This window comes from Papilio machaon, chromosome 28, assembly GCF_912999745.1.
Source record: "Papilio machaon chromosome 28, ilPapMach1.1, whole genome shotgun sequence".
Lineage (NCBI taxonomy): Eukaryota > Metazoa > Arthropoda > Insecta > Lepidoptera > Papilionidae > Papilio > Papilio machaon.
The window spans coordinates 564,361-588,724 of record NC_060013.1 but is presented as its reverse complement, the minus strand read 5'-3'; the positions used below and the strand labels follow the sequence as shown (position 1 = coordinate 588,724).

Genomic DNA, 24,364 nt, shown 5'->3' with positions numbered 1-24,364 from the left:
CTCTTGGTCTGTACTCTTATTTGCACATTTACCTTATGCTAAATTACAATAGTGAGTTCCTTTTTTTAATTTTATTAACTTAACAACAACTTGTAGTCATTATAGACCATTACAATCACAAGTACCTCCACAATCACTGCATCTGTAATAAGTAAAATTAAAATGTGGTCACCTTGCACATCTTTGCTCTCGGACTCGAGTCTCTTCTAAATTAAGGGGCAACTAGGCTTGTGTCAAACACGCTTTACACGCTAGTAAGGATTGTTTCAATTACTACATATCGACGCTGGAAAGCGTAAACGCTGTAACCCCGAAAGTATGAACTTTACAGGAGAGCCAAAAAATCATAACTCGTGAGCTGATACGCCTACAAGCATGCGGTATTTAGCAATGTTGTGTAGTTTGTGCTAACCTATAATAAAATCATTATCGTTTGATAATGGTTGAAATTATTAACGTGTGAAAAACATATTCGCGATTTCAAGGGTTACAGCGTTTATGCTTTCCAGCGTCGATATATTCGAAAATATGAGTAGGTTGCATCACAATGTTGTTCTTTGCTATAAGAATGTACATGTGAAATTTTTAACATATTTTTATCTGACTAGAATTGAACCCAAGATCTGTAGATCCGAAGTCTAGTGCTCAACCACTGTGTCACCGACACTTATAAGGTTGAAAAAAAAAACTGGAAAACCTGCGGTTCATACATTTGATTAATTTAAAAAAAAATTACAGACAATATTATTTACAGATTCAGCAAGAAGAGTTCTCTGAACAGACATACCTACATACATACAGGTATGAAACCATACACATGTGCTGTATGTGACAAAAGATTTATCCAGAAAGTACAATATACCAACCATGAGAAAACACACAGTGGAAACAGGCCTTATTTATGTCAGGAATGTGGAAAAAGTTTCAGTAGGAAAGACAGTTTAAATGTTCATAGAAAAAGTCACTCTAAATGTTAAATTCCACGGCAATGATATTTTTGTCATCCCTTTCATTTCCTTTGATGAAATAGAAACAACAATATGTATATAGTTATTCAAACCATAATGTTTACCTATAGATAGGCTTACCAGACGTCCCGGTTTGACCGGGATAGTCCCTGTTTGAGATCCCAGTCCCGGCGTCCCGGTCAAACTTGAACAGCACCGACACCCCAACCAATCGTTCCCCCGCGCCGTTTTTTTTCAATATAATTCCGCGTTTTCAATTCATAATAATTTTTGATTCCATTTCAAATATGAAAAACACAAATTAAGCGAAAAGCAAAATGAAAATGAGCCTTCTCTTCTGCGTCCCGGTTTGGCTCTTCGTAATTATGGTAAGCCTACCTATAGATAATGTTTTAAATAAGTTTGACAATTGATTGTAAAAAAGACTATTTTATTCAAATGTCATAATGTGTGCGTAATGCAAATGTATAGCAATATAGTAAAAAAAAAACCATATTTGGGATTATGCAGTATATAAAAATTTTATGCTTTGGAGTGCATATTTCAATGATTAACCCTTTCACGCTCAAGGGAAATATTTTACCCTTCTACAAAAATCGTTATTGATTGTTCTATTATTATTTAAGATATTTTTTTTACTGAATGTCAAAAACGTATGTCCAAAGCAGCAAATATGTTTCTGAACGAATTAAAAAAAAACTGTGCTAAGCTTTTGTAACTAAAATATTGTGTTGTATTGGAATATTTAGTCTTGGAAATCTTATGGTCATGTAAAGATTAATACATTGGTGTCTGTGATTTTTGCATGTGTTTTCATATTCTATTTAATTCTCTTGGTATTTTAGTAATGTATTTTATTAAGTAAAAAAAATAAACGAATATCACTGATTATTGAGTTTATTTATAATTAACTATGCTACATTTTTAATGGAAGACATTCAAACTTACAAACATTAACAATAACTCTAACATTATCTATTTCTAATAAATTATATGGCTTATACAGTTTTATAACACAATTAGGTGCTATAAAATTACAAGTGATATAAATTAAATTAATAATTATTATATATTCTTCATCTTTTAAATCCTTTGCTTCAATTAAATAACAGCCATATTTAAGTTGTACATTTTGAATTCGGAACACCCAATGTTCACATGTTGGTATCACAAAATTGGAATTTGTGGCCAGGAACTTTTCATGTTGCCATAGACAAATATTTGAGTTTTGTTTTTTTATTAAACCAGCCAGTCTATATGCTAATCCATTTTTCTTGTATCTTTTTTTTGTCTTTTCAGTTATTTCACAACTTGAAAGAAAACTATTTTGTTGATTTGGTTGTATATCTTTAACTTGAGTTATTGAATTAGTTATTTCAACATCTTCAATTGATTTAGATATATTTTGAGGTGTTGATTCACACTCACTTATTGATTGTTGTGATAGACTTTCCGAGCTGAAATGACTATCAAAATATGATTGTACCTGTTTTATTAAATCAAATTTCGTTTTTTGTCTATTATTTTGTCCGCATTCAGTTGATGTTTCAGAAACCTCTATATCGGTAATATTTTCTATTTCTAGTTTCAATTGTTTAGTATTATTTATAGATTTTACTTCATTGTCATTAAGCTTATCATTTGGTTGATATTGTAATTTTTGAACATGTCTATTTTGATTGCCTTCGTTGAATAATTTCTTCTTAACATTAGGAGCTATATGAGGTTTCTGTTGTAATACAGGGCTTAATTCTTTCCCGCTTTTATTTAGTTTCGAAGTTAATATTGGTGAAGTCGGTATGTTTATGTCGTTTCTAAACGATTTCAACGATTGTGATTCTAAAACTGGACTTACAGGAAGTTGCTTGTTACTTTTAAAATTTAATATTGGTGATGATTTTATGGCACATCTTTTAGAGCATAACTGTGTTTCATTGGTAATTTGATCAGTAAAATTAACATTTCGTGACACTTCAATGATATTTAAATTTGATATGTTATGGTTTACCTTCTTTTTCCTCTTTCTTTTCCTTGAGTTGGAAAATGAATTGTTTAATGTGATGGACTTGTTTTCACAATCACTTGACTCACTAGACGACCAAAGTATATCATCGTTATTTTCTTGACAATCTAAATTGTCGAATTTCTTCGTAAATAAGCTCTGTTTGTGTTTCTTCATTTTTGTAACATTTAATATTTTAAATCGATCACATTAGAGTTACAGTAATTTTTTTGGTTTGTTAAAACAGGTATTTAAGAATTTAGCACGCAGTAGATTTGAAATTTTGAATAATAAAATAGGTTAACTTATTGTGTTTATTATTTTTTGAAGGATATTGATGTTTTAATTTGACATTTAATTTGATCTCTTATGTTGGTATCTTAATAGTGAAAGGCTAAGGCATAAAAGAGTATCCAAACGAGCGGTTTTAAACGTTAGTCGTCGAAATAAAAATGTTATTCGATGAAATTATTAAAAGACTTAAAACACAAGAATTCAATGGATTTTTTTAGTTGTTTAATTTTGAATAAACCTATCCGCGTTGTTGACATTTGTACATTAACCACCGAGTCAATCGCTAGACGTTTTTGTAAAAACGTGAAAATTTGTCATAAATAGTAGGTTTGATTTGAAATAACATAAATACAAAGTATGTATCTCTTCGTTAACTCTAAAGAGAATGTCTACTCGAGAACTCTAAACAAAAGCACATGAACTAATTTCCGACTTTATCTAAACCATGTCAACTTCTTGGTGATTTTCCATCATTTTTTCGACTTTTTAATTTACCGCTTGATCATATATCGCTTATGTTTCATAACGATGTCTATAACAAAAAGTTTCAAATTAAAATAACTTAAATAATGTGTGCATGCTCAGTTAAAAAAACAATGTAAATTCTAACGTTGTTTTATCGACCGTTTGTATGATCCCTAAATGACACTAGTTCCGCAATATTTCACACCGCACAGTTGGCAGCACTGTTGTTGTGCAACCTTGTTATTCAGCTAGCTTCATTCAAGTCGATTGAGTTCTCAAAACAAATACGCACAAGTTGAATACATAACACCGAATCGCCGAATACGTGTAATAAATCTCTTCAATTCTCATTGTTTAATGTTTGTTCTTAAAGCGTTTTCCGCAGTTATTTAATAGAAAACTGCTTGCATTGTGTAAAAACATTGCATAGGAACGCTTTAGGAGATTTCAGCCGGTTTAGCAATGGAAGTCGACCGCATCGCTTCCGATTCTGAAAACGTGGCGGTGGATGAAAATGATAAGAGTGTGGTAGAAGGAGGCGCCGGGGACGCCGCTAGCTCTCATACCGGTCGCATTAAGCGTAAAAACAGAAAATATGGTAGAAGCAACAGCAAAGAGGCGGTCGGCGTGGTATCAACACCATTGCCGAAGTATAGGAGCTGGAAAAACTGCCGCAGGCCGCGAAATGGCCACGGCAGAGGCCTGCCTAAGAAAGGTAACCTTTGTTCTAACATTACTATGTTATTCTAACCTATTTGGTTTTTAACGCGATCGAAAGTTCTAGAATTGTTGCTTATATCGTAGTTTATTTGTAAGTTATTGAGTCGTCATGTTTTTTGTTTATACCGGCGTCCGGCCACGCATTATCTTTTATGTACTTAGGTTGCAATTAAGTTTTATTATTACGTCGAATTAGCTAATGGAAATAAATCTTATAAGAATTGACCTGGTTCTGACATAACAACAAAGAAATATTTTTGTGTTTTGTATTCGAAATGTTTATACTTTCTATATTATTTTTGTGATATAATTACTTGATATGATATCAAAGTGGTATAATACGAAGTTATTATCTATTAATTATGTTTTATTATGTATAAACATGTGGTCGTATTATTTTTAGCTTGTTGTTACGAGGTGTGGCTACCAACATAACAGGCGACATTTTAGTGTTTCAAGGTCACGCAATCATTCGGCTTTTGCGCAGTTGTAAACCTATTGAATTGACGTAGGTCATTTTTGTTTACATTTTTTCCCGCCATTTATTTTTATTTTTTTTTTCTATAAAAAATGCTTCATTAGTACGTTAAAAAATTAAAAATTACTTATGTGTGCCTTTCATCTCCCAAATTTTAAATATAGTGATGTCTCTATTATATTTTTATAAAAGAAACGAGTTGTCGCCCGCGACTCCTTTCGCGCTGAATTAAAAAAAACATAAGATCCGTTCAGTCGTTCCAGAGATACTTTCAAACATCCATCCATCTAAACTTTCGCATTTATAATAATAGTAAGACTTGATAAAAACAAGATCTCTAATTCTTATTTTTTAACTACCTACATCATAATTCTACTCTTGTCCCTTGTACAGTCAGCAGAATATGTACTGCTTTTCAAATCATCTCTATCAGTAGTTATAAAATCTGAATTTACTCTATGCATATCACTCTAACCTCTATAAAATTTTTGTATCTACCTTTTTTTTTATCTACCTACATACTTTGATTTAATTTTTCATAAGAATATACTGAAAAAAAAACGTTACATATTGCTACAATAGCAAAATAATTACTACTAATATTATAAATGAGAATGTATGTATATTAGAAGGTATCTCCGGAACGGCTGATGAATAGTTTGGAAAAACATATATGCTAATAATGAAGTTTTTTTTTGATTCCGTGCAGATTAAGTCGCAGGTGAAAGGCAGACAGTAATAAAACCACCAACCTGCATTGGGCCAGTGTGGTTTATGGCCTAGTCATCTCTAACTTAGGGTAGACTTAGCCCCTCAGTGGGGACGTATAGTGAGTTGATGATGAATCTGTAATAAGAGATGCATTGATTACCTTAAATCAGTGATTGTCAAACTTATTTCTTTCACCGCCCCCTTTGAAAATCAATTATATTTCAGAGACCCCTAATTTTTTTTTTTTTTTTTTTTTCATTTATTGAGGTAAACTAACAATAGCACAAAAAAGTAGAAAATAAACAATATAAAATACACAAAGGAAAGTCTTAAGTAAATGTGCCATCCACAATGTTCACCACATATTGTTCTTAAAATTAGGTTTAGCTAAAACATTCGAGTAATAGTATTCTAGTTTGTTAATAGTTTTTGTATAATATAATTAATAGTTAGACAACGATTTTACAATTTCTTTTTTAAAGGTATTTTTATTAACATGCATTATATCTATATTATTAAAATTGGAGTTATATGTGTCTACAATTCTGTTAAGTGGTGATCTCTTGCCAGAATTTGTACGACACCGAGTTAGTGCAAATACTTTACATTCCTTTCTAGGATGTGCCCTTGTAGGCACTTTGTAACAGAGTCTTTTAATCAAACAACTACAATCGTATCTATTGTGACATAGATCGTGTAGCAGCACCGCTTCATGTTGAGCACGTCTACATTCGAGACGTAGTAATTTGAATTTTTCTAGTAGGCCTTGATAAGGTAAGTATGTATGGAAGCATTTATAGTTTAGACAACGAAGATATTTTTTTTGTACCGTTTCTAATGATTCGATATATTTATTATAATATGGGTTCCAGATGGGCACAGCATATTCAAGTTGTGAGCGAACTAGGGTTTTATATAAATAAAGGTAAGTAGATGGACGTTTAAATTCTGAACTCGCGCGCATGATAAAACCGTACATTTTAAATGATTTGTTTATAATGTTGTCAATGTGCAGATCAAGGTGTAATTTACTATCTAAGGTAACCCCCAGGTCTCTAATATGATTAACATTTTCTAAGGTAATGCCATTCAAATTATAGTTGAATTTGCTTACATGTCTCTTTTTAGTAAACGTTATTGCTTTACATTTAACAAAATTGAGTTCAAGCTTATTTAATTTTTATTCAGTCCTAAAACTTAAAAACCACAATTTAATTACTTTAATTAATTTCAATGTCCTCATTTTTTGGGCCCCTTATCGACTCCTCCCAGGTTTCAAACGCCCCAAGGGGTGTTATCGCCCACTTTGGGAAACACGGCCTTAAATGGTTGAAAACAATGTACAGTCAAAATCTGTTATAACGACATCGAAGGGACTACTCATATTGAGTCGTAAAAACCGATAGTTGTAACAACCGGTGACAGGTATTAATAGGAAAGATATGTATATAACATTCAGCCAGGACCTTTGATTTTGGTCAATTTAACCGGTATGTTGTTCTAAACGATGTAGCCATAAACGGTTTTGACTGTATATAAGGTTTTCTTATCAATTCCTGACTTTGTTAAAACAGCATCCCTTTAACAAGGGGACGAGATACAGCTTGTGTAACAATGCATTCAACAGATGAATTCTCGGAATTCTCTACTTCATGTCTTCTTTATGGTTGTAGGATTTTGTAGCTGTCATTATTTGCCTATAATTTATAGACTAGTATTCTAAATTTTTTTTTTTAAATCAATATCTAATCTTTAGATATGCTAGTCAAAGTTTGTTTTTTTTAATCTGTTCTAATAATAAAACGTTTGTTCTTTGATACTAAGATAAAAGATTGATAATATGTGTTATCTATATATATAAAAGAAAGTCGTGTTAGTTACACTATTTATAACTCAAGATCGGCTGAATCGATTTGACTGAAAATTGGTGGGCAGATAGCTTAGAACCAGGAAACGGACATAGGATAATTTTTGCCCCGTTTTCTATTTTTTATTCCACGCGGACGGAGACGCGGGTAAAAGCTAGTAAAGTATAAAAATAAAATGTTTTTAATCACCTTTTATAGTGAGTTTATTTTTAAATTTGTTTTTTTATTTGTAGTCAAATATAATTTAAACTTGTGCTATGTTCAAGTAAATTTGATCTATAAAAAAATCAGTAAAACACATTTTTTTTTGTTTCTTTGTATGGATATTGATTATATTGACACTATTCCTCACATTCTTTTAACAGAGACAAAAATACAGTCAAACCAGGATAAGCGAGAGTCCAAGGGACCGTGATAATTTTCTTGCTTATCCAAGTTTTATTGTATGTATTTTGTACATCCATTCATAGTATTAAAGTTTGTGACCATGACCTTGAAATAAGGACTAGGAAGGGTCTTGGTTACTGAATAAATCAATACACACCCCTTACAAAGTATATACGGAAGGGAAAGAGGTTTTTGAATTCACCCCATTCATTTCAACCCTTGTAGCTAGGGTGTCTATATTTTATTTAGTATTTTTTTACACTGACAAGTACGGGAAGTTTAGAATAACTTTTGTGAACATTTGTGTTTGTAATCTGATCAAACTATAGATAATTTTTTAAATTATTTGGTTGGTGTCATTTTAAAATTCTGCATCACAAGCAATTTTAACCTTGTTTTGAAATAAAAAAAATACAAAGTTCATACCCTGATAATTATGGTTAAAATTCGACTAATTGGTGACCACTGGTATAAATATTTTCACATATCTTGACTGCTCCCGCGAGTCGCTGTACAGAACACAAAATTCGCTGATGACCTTGAGCCGCCAAAATATTTGAAAAGACTTATACAACTAAGCCTTCGTTTTCGAGACCAAAATCCCCTTTTAAATTATATCGCCATCCCTTTCACTATCTTTTACAAAACAGAGATAACAATATTATCTCATAGAGTTATGGTTTTAGAAACCAACGATAAATAACGTAATTTAGCAAAATCTCGTCTGCAAATGACTAAAAAAAACAATGACTCACCTTTTGTTATGGCGCGAATATAGAATACGTCAAGGTTACATGGAGTTAGATAACGATGTTTGTAAATAATAAAAAATACGTTATTCTCGACAGTGTAGGATTTGCAGTATTTACCCTATCACACCGGATCAGCACAGTAATCTTTCCCTTGTCGAAACGGATCATTCACAGTTATATTTACCCTGTCTAACTGAACTATGAACAGTTTTTCCCTTTTCGCCCTGGCTTATTCCTAAACGACTTTCTCTTTTCGAACTGGTCCATGCGTAGTAGTCTTATTTTTTTTATATATCATAAGGTGGCAAACGAACAAACGGCCACCTGGATTCGCCGAAATAGCGAGGCGATCGTTGCCCATAGACATCCGCAAATGTAGATGCGTTGCCTACCTTTAATCAACGGAGAAGGGGACGCACAAAAAGAGGATATTTATCCTTCCTATGCGTCATCTCTTCCGTCAAATCCACTTCCCCTTCCCATCCTTTCATAATAAGAAAAGAGTGGGAAGGGTGGTTTCTATTATAAAAATTGTTACTTGCAGGTGGTGCAGGAGGCAAGGGTGTGTGGGGTGCCCCTGGATGTGAGCTTCTGGAGGAGTATGTTGAAGACGCTAATGACCCCAACTACGATTCCGAAGCTGTCAGCAACGGTGATATCGAGTTTAAACAGGTCATCGTTGAAGCGGATCCCGAGGAAGTCGTGGTAAGGAACACATCATCAAGTTTTTTGTATATTATATTTTTTATACAATTTTTTTCCATGACGATACGTGACTACGAAGTTTCGTACTAGGCCCACGTATACCAACTTCTTCTTGTGCCTCTCCACTATTGGAGGTTGGCCGTCAGCTTAGCGAAATTGTTCCTATCTTGCGCCAAGCGAAACAGGTCTTCAGCGCTGGCAATGTTGATCAACTCCCTGATGTTCCAACATCTTATCCTTAGTCTTTCGCATCGATCAATCTTTCACAAATTTGGTCGTTTATCGACCGTTTTAATTCAGATACATTACGACGTATATAATTTTATTTCACGTCATTAGGCCCTTAGTACACAATGTAATGAAAATCTTCGAAATCCGGCGATTTTTTTTCATTAAGCAATTTACACAATACAATAGGTTCGTATACAACGCGTCGTAGACATTTCTATCTGTCGTCAAAGACAGTTTCTGACTACAACTGTCGGGATCGTTGTGAGAAAAGTCGCTGTGATTTTCAAGATGGTGGACCAAATCTTTTGACGTTGACATTTAGTCGTGTGTACTGACGTAACGCGATACACGCGACTCAACCATACAATATTAGTTTCCGACGATTTATGTTGCCTTGTATATGAAAAGGTTTAAAATTATAACTACTTATGAAGTAGTGTAATGGCCGCCATGTTTGGTCCATATTTAAAATTTTAAAATTTTTAGCAGTTTATTTCGAACTAGCTGTCGCCTGCGATTCCGTCCGCGCGGAATTAAACTCAATTTGTAGCCAATTCGTACCAGACTACATCCATCCCGTTCTGGAGATACCTTGTAACCAACATCCATCTAAACATTGTCTAAAAACTATTATCAATATATATAAAAGAAAGTCGTGTTAGTTACACTATTTATAACTCAAGAACGGCTGAATTGATCTGACTGAAAATTGATGGGGAGGTAGCTTAGAACTAGGAGACGGACATAGGAACTTTTTTATTTTGTGTGCAATTTTTTTATTCCGCGCGGACGGAGTCGCGGGTAAAAGCTAGTTTATAACATTAGTAAGATAGGTTATACTCGCAGTTTTTATTTCTTTATTACGTTTTAAAACATTGGTTACGTGTAGAAACGCACGTTGTGTTGTTTTCGTGTGGCTCGTAATATATTTTCAAGGCTGACGGAATTTATCGTATGTTTTCTCACATTTTTTGGCGCCGCTCACACTGGCTGGTTATTTAAGGATTTTTTTTTCTTATAACAACACAAACAACTTGATTATGTTTCACGGAGACTTGCGTATATCGATGACTAGCTTTTACCCGCGACTCCGTCCGCGCGGGATAAAAAAATAGAAAACTGGGTAAAAATTATCCTATGTCCGTTTCCTGGTTCTAAGCTACCTGCCCACCAATTTTCAGTCAAATCGATTCAGCCGTTTTTGAGTTATAAATAGTGTAACTAACACGACTTTCTTTTATATATATAGATTTGATGTTGCCCTCGTGTCTGTCCGCTCGGAATAAAAAACTAAATAAGTAGCCTATGTGTTCTTCCAGATTATGTTCATATGTGCCAAATTTCTCATCTATTGAGATGTTCTGGAGATACTTTCTTACAAACATCCATCAAAACATTCGCATTTATAATATTAGTAAGATATTTGCTCTTTGTAGCTTGCTAGCTTTTGCCCGTTAATTTGTCTGTGTGATTTAAAAAAAGAAATTAAATTAAACTATGTTTGGTACTTCAATATTCAACAGCTATGTTAAAAGTACTGTTAAATTCGGTGCAGCGGTTTTGTAGATGGAATTGCGCACAGACAGACATATTTTCTTATTTATATCTTACTTATAGTGTAAATGCGAATCTTTAGATGTATGGATCCGGAACGGCTGAACATGCCTTGCTGAAATTTGGCTTAGATTCAGAAAATAGTCTGGAAGAACACATAGGCTATTTAAGTTTTTTTTTAATTCCGTGCAAACAGAGTCATGGGCGACAACTAGCAGATTACATATAGACACTCAAATTTTATTTATTTGCACCTTAAATAGATTTTTTTTTAATATTTTTTTCTAATAAATTGCTTTCTAAAATTCCTTAAAATATAAAAAACAATTGGAGATTTGATTACACGTTGCTTAAGAAATGTAAAACAATGTAAGTCTTTTAAAATCTTATAAAATACCTTGAACTAAATTGAAAAAAAAATCAATGGAAAAACACTTATTTACAAACGCATGCGCATATAAATACAGAAAAACTGGCAGCAATCGTGTTGCGACAAACAAGACCTACTAAGCTGTGTGTGGTCGTAGTACGAGCGGGATGTGAAACTAGTGATAAGCGGAAGCGATTCTTGAATTTATACATTTTAAAGCCAGTATCAATGCAGATCATCTCCCTAGCTTTTTCCTATTCACTAGTGGTAGGCATACAAGTTTTTATAAACCTTAAAGTTTTGGCTTAAGTTTTTACGGCCGGACGACTGCATGTCGCCAACCCTACTTGGGAGGAATATCTAAATATTAAAGTATTCGACTATTTCGCGAGACATCGAGAGATTTTGGATGGAGATATGTAAAAAATGGATTATTGAAAGTTATTTTTTAATCGTAAACAAATGAACATTGTAAAAAAAAAGTTTTTTTATCGTTCCGAATAAAGTTGAAAATTTTTATAAATAAAATGGAAACGCATATATGGTGTACTAGCTGTCGCCCGCGACTCCGTCTGCGCTAAATTAAAAAAAAAAACTTAATGAGTAGACTATGTTTCCCAGACTATGATCTACATTTGTGTCAAATTTCATTCAGATCCGTTGAGCCGTTCTGGAGATCCTTTCCAACATCCGTCCATCCAAATATTCACATCTTCTTACTTAAATTATAAATGCGAATTTTTAGATTGATGGATGTTTGTTTGAAGGTATCTCCGAAACAGGTTAATGAATCTTGACATAATTTGGCACAGATGTAGAACATAGTCTGGAAGAACACATAGCCAACTTAGCAAGTTTTTTTTTAATTCCGCGCGGACGAAGTCGCGGTCGACAGCTAGTTTATAATATTAGTAAGATTAACGTGTTTACGAACTAAAATTACTCGTGTGGCAAGAATTTTTATGAATTTCTTACGCTCGCTGTATTTATGACCACACAGCGGTTATCTGTCGTGTCAACGACCTCACATCGGCTCAGCTAAACTACACACGCCTGTCGAGCTCTGTTCGTTTTGACCTACTAATAGTAGATGGATTATATAACAGATTTGTCAAGTAGAAAAATCTTATATATATAAAAGAAAGTCGTGTTAGTTACACTATTTATAACTCAAGATTGGTCAAACTGATTTAGCTGAAAATTGATGGGGAGGTAGCTTAGAACTAGGAGACGGACATAGGAACTTTTTATCTTGTGTGCATTTTTTTTATTCCGCGCGGACAGAGTCGCGGGTAAAAGCTAGTATTTTATAATCAACTAGCCGTACCCGTGACTTTGTTCGTGTGAAATACTTTGGGTAACATTTTTAACGACTTAGGCTAATTATTTAACTTTAAACTATAAAATACTAGTTGCGTATGCGCGGATTAAAAAAAACGTTAAGTAGCCTATATGTTCTACTAGACTATGTTCTACATCTGTGACAAATTTCATCAAGATCCATTGAGTTGTTCCGGAGATACCTTCAAACAAACATCCATCCAAACATTCGCATTTAGGCTTATTGAATACATATAAAATCTTTTGTTTAAATATGACAACAGCGTTGTAAAACCTCTTTGTTTGCAAGATAAAAATATATATTATGCAAATAAAAATGATGTAAAGTTAGTTACACACTGTTTGCGATAATATGTTTTATAAAACAGTATTTTTAAAAAGTATTATTAATGTAACCTTAAAAGGTTTATTCAGAACGGCTGCATGAATGTCCCTGTAATTTGTCATAGTAAATAATAGCCTGGAAGAACATCATCATCATCTCCCTGGCCTTATCCCACTTACGTGGAGTCGGCATACAAGGTTTTACGAACCTTAAAGCTTTGGCTACATTATCCCTTAGTAACATAGGCTATTTAAATAAACCTTTAAATATATATTAATAAAAAAAATAGGACTGCTGTAATATATACAAAGCAAAACCTCCCATTTTTAGCCGACAAAAAGAAGGAAGTTATCAATTCGACTGTATTTTTTTTATGTGTGTTACCGCGTAGCTTCGCCCCTGGTGGTCCGATTTTAATAAAAATTATTTTAATCGAAAGGAAGTGCTTGCAGATGGGTACCATTTTTTTTAAATAACTAGAAGACTAGTAGATTGTATATTTTGCTATGATTTAATTTATTGCAGATGTCTGTGAATTTATCAATTTGTCTTTTTGACGTAATCAAGCGCTTGCTATGTTCAATGTTTGTGTGGAATGGTCTTTATATGTTTGTTCGGTTGTCGATCATGTGATGCATAGTAATAAAGTTCAATGACCACTTCGAGGCTTTGCAATGCAACGAGGTCGTGCTCGTTTGAAGAACCTGATTGTGTAGTAACCAACTAGTCAGTAAGAAAAAGTAAGACCTCACCTTACTATGGCACTGGAGTGTACCGAAACAACAGACAGTTTTAACAGTGGTAGACGCCAGCAACAACAACATCAGTTGCACGAATTGGCCTCGCTCAGTGAAATACCACGACCACACAGAAAACAGGCGTGAAGTGGAAGTAATTCCGCGTTTCGTCTGATGAGTGTGGTACCGGAGGCCTAATTTTAGTCCTCTTTCCCTTCCCACCCTTTTCTTATAAGGAATGGATGGGAAGTGGAGGTGGATTTGATGGAGTTGGAGATGCATAGGAAGGTTAAATATTCTCTTTTTGTGCGTGTCCACCTTCGTCGATTGAAGGTAGGCAACGCATCTGCAATTGCGAATGTCTATGGGCAGCGGTCGCTTCGCCATTTCGGTGAATTCATGTGGCCGCTTGCTCGTTTACCTTGTAATATAAAAAAAAAACAATCAAAACTTTCTAGTCAAATAGTTCAAAATAAGTCTATGTACTAAGTTACGATGTAATTTTACAGCGAATAGAAATTTTTTATGCATAAAAGGTCAGATATAGAGAGGACGAATCTGGTTAAGGGAGAAACCTCTAAAAGGTCTTATTGTCCGGTCTACGGACGATATTCATAAGCCAGAAAAATATTGCAATGTCTTGGACTCGCACTTATCCTGGTTTGACTTAAAATTTAGATGGATGGATGAATGTTTGTTAAAAGTTATCTCTGTAACGTCTGAACAGATCTTGATGAAATTCGGTACGGATGTAGAACATAGTCTGGAAGAACACAGAGGTTACTTATTTTTTATGCCATGCAGAGTCGCGGTCGAAAACTAGTCTAATATATAAAATTCTCGTGTCACAGTTTTCGTTCCCGTACTCCTCCGAAACGGCTTGACCGATTCTCATGAAATTTTGTGAGCATATTCAGTAGGTCTGAGAATTGGCCAACATCTATTTTTCATTTTTTTTTTAACTGCGCGCGGACGGAGTTGCGGGCGACAGCTAGTTTGATATAAAATTTTCTTTCCAGAGAAAATCAGAGCCTGTTATATTGGAGTATTTCGAGCATGGGGATACAAACGCAGCTGCGGAAGATTTATTGGAGTTTGTCACCGCCAAGAGGAGTCACTTGGTAAGTGACAAGTTACATTCTGTGTCAGCAACTGACAAACTTATCTGTACCTGTATATTTTCCATAGCACATTATCAACCTGCCCTTATACCTATGAAGGGTCAGCACAGTATGTACACCTCCATACATCTCTATCAGCTGTCATATCTCAATTTACCTCCTTCTTACGCATATCCTCTTTCACACAATCCATCCATACTTTCTTTGGTCTTCCTCTACCTTTATAGCCATCCACATTCAATCTCAATACTTTTGGAATGAAGTTCCTTATCGCGCGTTGTGAAAGAGGGCTAGACGGAAAAAATTCTTACGAAAAGTTGTCACGACACTTTTTGCTATAGTAAGTATGTTAACGACGAATGAGCGCTACTTCACCATGGCAACGACGTGACAATATATAACGAAAATTCATAGAAATAAAATGTACTTCTTGTGAAGACTTAAGTTTTTTATTCATAGAATAAACATTGATTCCTTCACTAATTAATCGAAAGGAACTTCGTTCCATCCGGGTGTCCCTTGACACCTCTCAAGTTTTTTTTTTGTTTATATGATTATCATCCCTCAATCCCATAGAACGGGATCGTTTTTTTATCGCGCGTTAAAAAATCTTTGAAATAGATTAGAATCGATGTATTTTTTTGTACGGCAGCGCTTTTTAAACGCGATGCTTTTTAATCGCTTAGTATCCCATTTTAAACACTGGGTGAACGGAATAAGAGTGATTTTAAAGCTTTCCTAGCTTGAGAGCCGCCAACAAAGAGTTTTAACGCGGAGTTTAAAAAGCGCCCGTGTGAATGTGGTCTTTTGAAAAAGTTAAACTTTCGCATAACTAATTAACGAGATCACATTGGGTCAGATAATTTTGTCCGACTATAATATGCTGCCTTGTTAATAAAAATTTTTCTTCAAGAATGTCTTTGTGTCAGGTGTGTGAGACGATTGTGGAGATAGCTTTGGACCATAAGCCGTCTCATTGCGAGATGGCCTCCGTCCTGATTTCTGATCTCTATGGCAGGATTTTCTCTGCCAAGGATATTGCTTATGGTATGTAATAATTGGTGACATTTAAACCGACAAACTTTTGTGATTAAGTGACATAAAAGTGTCACAAGAACCGTGTCAGATTGTACCTGTCTTCTTTGTAATTATTCAAGTCTAAGTAGGTTTAATATATTTTATGTCAGAACTAAATGTGACAGGGTACAGCGTAACAGCTCTTTCACCGGGTCAGAGAGTAAAGGGGGTTATGATTTTTACCCGGTGTAAGGTAGTCTGAAGTCCAAATGGATTGAAAAATGAAATGTTATTCAATTTTATCAAATTAACATTGCTAGACACCAGCAAAAATGATATCGGTTGCATTTTGCCGGCTCGCCCAGTAAAATACCACGACCACACAGAACACAGGCTTCAAGTGGAAGCAATTCTACGTACAGTCTATTTAGTGTGATGTCGAAGGCCTAATTTTAGTCCTATTAGTTGGGGATTTGTGGGTGGAGGGGATGAAACTGTCCCCTTATGATATAACCGTAGTGATATATTCGTATGTTGCCAGCATTTGAGAGGCTAATGGAGAAGCTGCCGGACTTGGTGCTGGACACACCGGACGCGGCCGTGCTGCTGTCCAACTTCATAGCGCGCTGCGTCGCTGACGACTGTCTGCCGCCGCGCTTCGTGCACACGCCATCGCACAAAGAGCTCAACTCGCACGCCAGGTGATTGACAAACAAACCTCACACACGGACCCCCAATGACATGAGCTTTATACATGGACCCCCAAAACACGGATCCCACTCATCTTGACACAAGCACCCATTATATACACGAACTTCACACAGATACGGACCCCACAAACATAAGCACTTTGCATAGATACGGACCCCTCAAATATAGGCACTTTACATAGATACGGACCCATCAAATATAGACACTTTGCATGGATACGGACCCCTCAAATATAGACACTTTGCATGGATACGGACCCCTCAAATATAGGCACTTTGAATAGATACGAACCTCTCAAATATAGACACTTTGCATAGATACGGACCCCTCAAACATAAGCACTTTGCATAGATACGGACCCCTCACATATATAGGCACTTTGTATAGATACGGACCCCTCAAATATAGACACTTTACATAGATACAGACCTCCCAAACATAGACACTTTCTACCAAAGCTTCGTCAAAATATGTCCATTGGTGTAAGAAAAAAAGCAGACAAAAATACATTGTTTTTTTTTTATATGGATATCGATTGACATTTCAAATATAATTGTTAAAATTCCAGGCAAGCGATTCAACGTGCGGAGACTCTGCTCTCTATGAAGCAGGGTCTCGTCAGGTTGGATAACATCTGGGGTGTCGGTGGTGGCATCAGGTGTGGCATCTTTAATTACTGTTAACATTAGTGTCATAGTAATTTTAAATAATATATTAAAATTAAGAATTAAAAAAAAAATTAAGTATCCGTGTTCTTTCAGATTATGTTCTACATTTTAGCCAAATTTTATCAAGATCTGTTGAGTTGTTCCGGAGATAACTTCAAATAAACATCCATCCAAACATTGCAGCTGATGATTGTGGTTCCGGAGGCTTAATTTTAGTTCTCTTTCTCTTCCCACACTTTTCTTATTAGAAAAGGATGGGAAGAAGTGAATTTGTCGGAAGAGGTGACGCATAGGAAGGGGATATATCCTCTTTTTGTGTGTCTCCTTCTCCGTTGATTAATGGTAGGCAAATTATTTGCAATTGCAGATGTCTATAAGTAACGATTCCTTAGTTAAAAAAATATATATATTTATAATATTAAGTAATATTATTTCGTATTATTTTGCAGGCCAGTGAAATGGTTGATCCGTCAGATCCAGTTGCTCCTGAAGGAGTACCTCACCTCAGGTGATTTAGCTGAAGCGATGCGATGTGTCAGAGAATTGGAGGTGCCACATTTCCATCATGAGCTTGTATACGAGGTAATACTATCACTATGGTCATAAATTTGCTATAAATTAAATAAAATATACTTGATATTAAAAAAAAAACTTAATAAGTAGACTCTGTTGCGGATTATGATCTACATCTGTGACAAATTTCATCAAGATCCGTTGAGTTGTTCCGGAGATAACTTCAAACATATATCCATCTAAATATTTATAATATACATTGTTCTATTAATTCACATAATTTATTAAATTGTTTTTATCTAATTCTCATAAATATTATTTTAGTATTGGCAACATTTAAATTATTAGAATTTTTTCCTATGCTGGCAACAATTTGTCTCTCGGACATAAGTGTTTGCAACTAGAACGCACGCTTCCTTTTATAATGCGTGTATTTAATTAACTGTTTAATAAATAGTTAAATAATACCACTCTTACATTATCCTTAGCTCATATATTTCCCCACTGAGGGTCTCAGAGTCTACCCTAAGTTAGAGATGACTAGGACATAGTCAATGCTGACTCAGTGCGAGTTGACTTCACATATATCATTGAATTTCTTATCAGATATGTGCAGCATCACTATGTTTTTCTTTACTGTAATAATAAATCTTATCTTACTAATATTATAAACTAGCTTTTTCCCGCGACTTCGTCCGCGCGGAATAAAAAAATGCACACAAGATAAAAAAGTTCCTATGTCCGTCTCCTAGTTCTAAGCTACCTCCCCATCAATTTTCAGTCAAATCGATTCAGTCGTTCTTGAGTTATAAATAATGTAACTAACACGACTTTCTTTTATATATATAGATGTGAATGTTTAGACGTTTGTTTGAAGTTATCTCCGGAACTATTTGACAATCTTAGATCCAGCGACAACAATATTTGTTGTGTGTAAGAATTGTCCTCGCTCAGTGAAATACCACAACCATACAGAAGACAGACGTCAAGTTGAAGTAATTCCAAGTACAGTCTGATGAGTGTGCTGATGGAGGACTCATTTTAATCCTCTTTCCCTTCCTACCCCTTTCTAATTAGGAAAGAATAGGAAGGGGAAGAGGGGACGCATAGAATAGAGGAATGTCCTCTTTCTATGCATTCCCTTCTCCGTTGATTAAAGGTAGGCAACGCGTCTCTATTTGCGGATGTCCATGGGCAACGGTCACGTCGCCATTTCGGCGAATTCAGGTGGCCGTTTGCTAGTTTGCCACCTTTTTATATATAAAAAAAAAAGATTCTGATTAAATTTGGCTTAAAGTAGAATATAATGTAAAAGAAGACATATGTTTTTTATTTTTTTTCTTCTAGGTTGGATTTCCAGATAAAAGCTTGTTTATAATATTAATATGTTGTATTTCCAGACGGTGTTGCTAGCTGTAGAAGCTATAAATTCTAGTGTTGAAGACCAGCTTTGTACATTTTTAGCTGAGTTACGAAGATGTGTTATTGTAACACCGGATCAAATGGATAGGGTGAGTTAAATCTTTATATATATATAAAAAAAACTTGAGAGGTGTGTTGGGACACCCGGATGGAACGAAGTTCCTTTCTATTAATTAGTGAAGGAACCAATGTTTATTCTATGAATAAAAAACTTAAGTCTTCACAAGAAGTACATTTTATTTCTATGAATTTTCTTTATATATTGTCACGTGGTTGCCATGGTGAAGTAGCGCTCATTCGTCGTTAACATACTTACTATAGCAAAAAGTGTCGTGACAACTTTTCGTAAGAATCTTTTCCGTCTAGCCCCCTTTCACAACGCGCGATAAGGAACTTCGTTCCAAAATCTTGTGTCACAATGTATGTTGCTAATAAACTCCAAAATGACTGAACCGATTTCAATTAAATTTTCACATTTACCCGTATTTTGGTCTAACTTACTGAATAGGATAGTTATCATTTCAATTATTTGCTTATTTAGTGAATGTAAACGAATTAAATGTATCAATTAATTGTATCATAAGCAAGTGTTTATTTACTGTTTAGTTTTATGAAGTTCTCATAGATGGCGGTGTACGTTGATTCATGGATAAAATTCTTCAATATTGTTTGACATCTAGATTGAAAAAAGCGCGGGAACTTTCGAGTAGGGCGGGTGTTTTTTCTTTGACTGCTGAAAATTAAATTGTAAATGTTTGGTGAGAGATCAGTGGAATATTTGCAATTTGGTTTTCGGCGGCCAATTGGGAAGCGCCCGCCATATTCGAAGGTTCCCGCGCTTTTTTCCAATAACATGTCTATGGATAATTACGAGGCGCTAATGACTGTAATGAAAGAAATGGCGAATCATAAAAATCATTGTACTTGACGTTGGCTAATGCACAAACCGTGCCAAAGCCAAAAATAAAGCAGAAGAAGAAGACATCTAGGTTGCAAATACACCCAATAGATGGCGCTGTGTTCTGTTTCTTAGAATATAAATTATATTACTTTTTTTCACGTAATATTTATTTACTTATTAAGTTTTTTTTTAATTCCGCGCGGACGGAGTCGCGGGTGGCAGCTAGTTTTATATATATATATATATATATATATTTATTATCTCTTTCATTGATAAAATTTATGGATTATGGATAAAAAAACAGCAGATGCATTTGATTAGGATCATATTTTTTTAAAAGAATAAAAAAGGTCTAGTACAGTTAGAGACGAAAAGAAAGAGAGCGCAAGTGTTGAAAGTGCTTAAAAAAAAAAGTATTGCATAGACATTGACAGATGGTAAAGTGACAATTGTCATGTCACTTAACATAAATGTCAAACATTTGCACAATAATATTATAAATACGAATGTTTAGATCAGTGTTTCCCAAAGTGGGCGATAACGCCCCGTTGTGGGCGTTTGAAACCTAGAGGGGGGCGTTAAGGGGCCCAAAAAAATGGGGGGCGTTGAAATTAATTAAAATGATGAAATTGTGGTTTTTAAGTTTTAGAGCTGAATAAAAATTTGGGGGCTCTGAAATATAATTGATTTTCAAAGGGGGGCAGGGAAAGAAATAAGTTTGACAATCACTGGTTTAGATGGATGGTTTGTTTGAAGATATCTCCGGAACAAATCAACGGATGTTGATGAAATTTCACATAGTCTGGAAGAACACATAGGCTACTAATTACGTTTTTTTTTTTAATACCACGCAGACGTAATCGCGTGCAACAGCTAGTGTTTATATTATAACATAATTTCCTTTTCCAGGGTTTCCTCCGTGTGTTGGAAGATATGTCTGATATAGTACTGGATGTTCCGCTCGCATACATAATGTTGGACCGCTTTGTAGAACGTTGTCAGATGAAGTTCCGTTTGGGAGATGAAGTGCTGAAGAGGATGCCAACCAGGTATAGACTATTTCTATTAAAAAATCAGACAATTTCAGAAATAAATTACACCTGAATGTCTTATTAGGAAAGGATGGGAAGGGGAAATGGGTTTAGCGGAATAGGGGACGCAAAGGAAGGAGAAATGTCCTCTTTCTTTCTTGATTAAAGGTAGTCAAGGTAAGGTCGCCTCGCTATTGTGGCGAATCCAGGTGGCCGTTTGCTCGTTTGCCATCTTATGATATTAAAAAAAAACTTATTGTCACCTTTCAATGATAATTTGAAATTTGTTACCTATCACTAACATAACTAAATTTGTTGTTTGTCATTATATTTTAGCAGCGTCGGAATAAACACCGATAAAACATATCTAGACATTTTTTTTACACTTTCCCAAAAAAAAAACAAAATATGTTGTATATGGATTTTTTATTTCACCGCTTCTCTTATATATACACTAGCTTTTACCCGCGACTCCGTCCGCGCGGAATAAAAAAATAGAAAACGGGGTAAAAATGATCCTATGTCCGTTTCCTGGTTCTAAGCTACCTGCCCATCAATTTTCAGTCAAATCGATTCAGTCGTTCTTGAGTTATAAATAGTGTAACTAACATGACTTTCTTTTATATATATAGATATATTTTTATCTATATATATAAAAGAAAGTCGTGTTAGTTATACTATTTATAACTCTAGATAGGTCGAACTGATTTAGCTGAAAATTGATGGGGAGGTAGCTTAGAACTAGGAGACGGACATAGGAACTTTATCTTGTGTGCATTTTTTTTTATTCCGCGCGGACGAAGTCGCGGGTAAAAGCTAGTTTATAATAAGTTTGTAATTTTTATTTCAGAGGCCGTAAGCGTTTCGTGTCTGAAGGCGATGGTGGCGCCATCAAAGATCACGCGTTGAAACTTCGCGAATAACTCATATATTATATGATATATATCTAATATACTAAAAACTCGAGATACAAATAACAAAAAATCTTTTATAAAAAATCAAATCAAAATTAACTTTATTAAATAAATATGTTTTTTTTATTATATTATCTGTGAAGAAAAAAAAAGATGTTTTTTGTTACAATTTTGAAAATCTATTTGAGGGTTATTTTTATAAATGTATACAAACATTGTATACATTAATAATTAAAATATTAGCCAATTTTAAAATCCTTTACTATAATGACATGTCTTAACAAATAGCTTTATAACTCTGTAATTACAGACTTATTAAAAAACAAACATGTCTATCATCAATTTAAATACTGAAAATTTATTATTTCAATTTTTTATATATAATATTGTATATGTATACAGTATAGTTTTTTTTTCAACATGAATGTATTAATAGTAGCCATTTACAGTGGTTTTGTGAATTTAAATCTTAAAAGTTATTGGGTTGATTTATTACAGTTACAATGTGTACATAAAATAATTGTCACACAGTATATTACACAATTTATTTTACAGACTGTAAATTACACAATTTGTTTACAGACTGTGTAAATTACACAATTTATTTTACAGACTGTAAATTACACAATTTGTTTTACAGACTGTGTAAATTACACAATTTGTTTTACAGACTGTAAACACAATTTGTTTTACAGACTGTGTAAATTCCATAATAATGTTCCGTATACAAAATAGTATTTGTTCTCGGGTTTTTAGTTAAATTAGATTAAAATTAAGCAATACAAAAAAGAAAATTCGTTTAGAAATTGTACCTTATGATGCATTTTAAGTTGAAATTTTGATTTGCCTTTTTTTTAAATATCCTTTAAGATATTAAAATGTAGTTTAGGTTAGTTCCGTCACTGAATTTGTAGAAAAATTTGAAAAACTGAAATCACTAAAAAGATGCTAACGTCAAGAACTGTCATCTGTCAAAGTGTTAGAGTGATTTTTTTTTTGCAAATTCCCTTTATCCTGGTTCGACTGTGTGTTTTTTTTTTTTGATATAAGTTCAGGTTCAATTAGGTCTAGATATGGATGAATTGTGTGAAAGACATTAAATAAGTGACGATGTTGAAATCAGGTAAATTCTTTTCTTGTTTTTTTTTTCTTTATATAAAATTTTAATTGCCGTTTACGAATTTAGTGACGGTTTAGTAATTATAGGTACTATTATAGGTATGCTTTAGGTCTATCGCAACATCTATATAAGTTTTATCTAGTAGTTATATATTTGTCTCTTTCATAACAATTTGAAACTCTTTATGCGGAAATGAGACAGAGAATAACCTCAAAAGTGATTACACTTTTGAGGTCTTTAATGATTTAAAAACTTATCATTTTTAATGTAAAAGATGATTTTTTTTTTTGCTTTTTCTATTAATTACTGTATTATTTTCTGTACGTATTATTAAAGTGAATATTTAAGTACAAAAAAAAAGGTATGAATGAACTTTTCCCTTGTTTTGTTTCATTTTTCAAGTTAGCGGTCAATTTTCAAGAAAAAAAGCCAACTGTAATTGAAAAAATATTTTTGTGACGAAATCCTTGTCGCTTTTGTGACTAAGGAAAAGTAAAAAAATGTCACAGCTGATAATATGTCACTTTAAAACAAGAATATTATGAACAATGTGGTTTTTTTTACATTAAAACTGTATTTTTGGTTATTTTTTGCAAAATCTAAGTATTTTTTTTTTTTTTTTGAAAAATTGTGTACTTTGTTCGTCAAAACATTTGTGGTTTTTTTTTTTGGGGGGGGGGGGGGGGAATTTGAAATAAACCATGTAATTTGTGAACGGTGAAAATCTTTTGAAAATGTTTGCCATTTAATTCAATTTGAAAATATGCATTTTTATTTTCCATATCTAGTTTGTAAGATGTAAGATTTTTTTTTTCAGTTATATTTCTTAAAAAATTTTGTCAATGCGATGGTTGTTGCTATCGACATATAAAAGAGTGTACATAAACTCTATTAGACAGAGTATAATATTAAATATTTGAAATTAGACTGTTTTATTTTTAAAAAAAAAACCTATATTAATCTTACTAATATTATAAATGCGAATGTTTAGATGTATGGATGAATAACTGAAGTTTGGTATAGATGTAGAACATAGGC

The 24,364-nt window shown here is 33.8% G+C and overlaps 2 protein-coding genes across 2 annotated transcripts; one reads left to right on the top strand and one right to left on the bottom strand.

Annotated features, from left to right (window-relative positions):
- Positions 1-1,884: 1,884 nt before the first annotated feature.
- LOC106712886 lies at positions 1,885-3,309 on the bottom strand. The gene has a single exon (XM_014505559.2). The coding sequence runs from the start codon at positions 3,145-3,147 to the stop codon at positions 1,885-1,887; it is 1,263 nt and encodes a 420-aa protein (XP_014361045.2). The 5' UTR covers positions 3,148-3,309.
- Positions 3,310-3,957: 648 nt separating this feature from the next.
- Positions 3,958-22,268, top strand: LOC106712887 (programmed cell death protein 4). The gene is made up of 10 exons (XM_045684977.1): positions 3,958-4,444; positions 9,190-9,350; positions 14,928-15,029; positions 15,959-16,076; positions 16,588-16,747; positions 17,326-17,415; positions 17,875-18,007; positions 19,339-19,449; positions 21,171-21,310; positions 22,143-22,268. The coding sequence occupies exons 1-10, from the start codon at positions 4,192-4,194 to the stop codon at positions 22,213-22,215; spliced, it is 1,341 nt and encodes a 446-aa protein (XP_045540933.1). The 5' UTR covers positions 3,958-4,191; the 3' UTR covers positions 22,216-22,268.
- The last annotated feature ends 2,096 nt before the right edge of the window (positions 22,269-24,364 follow it).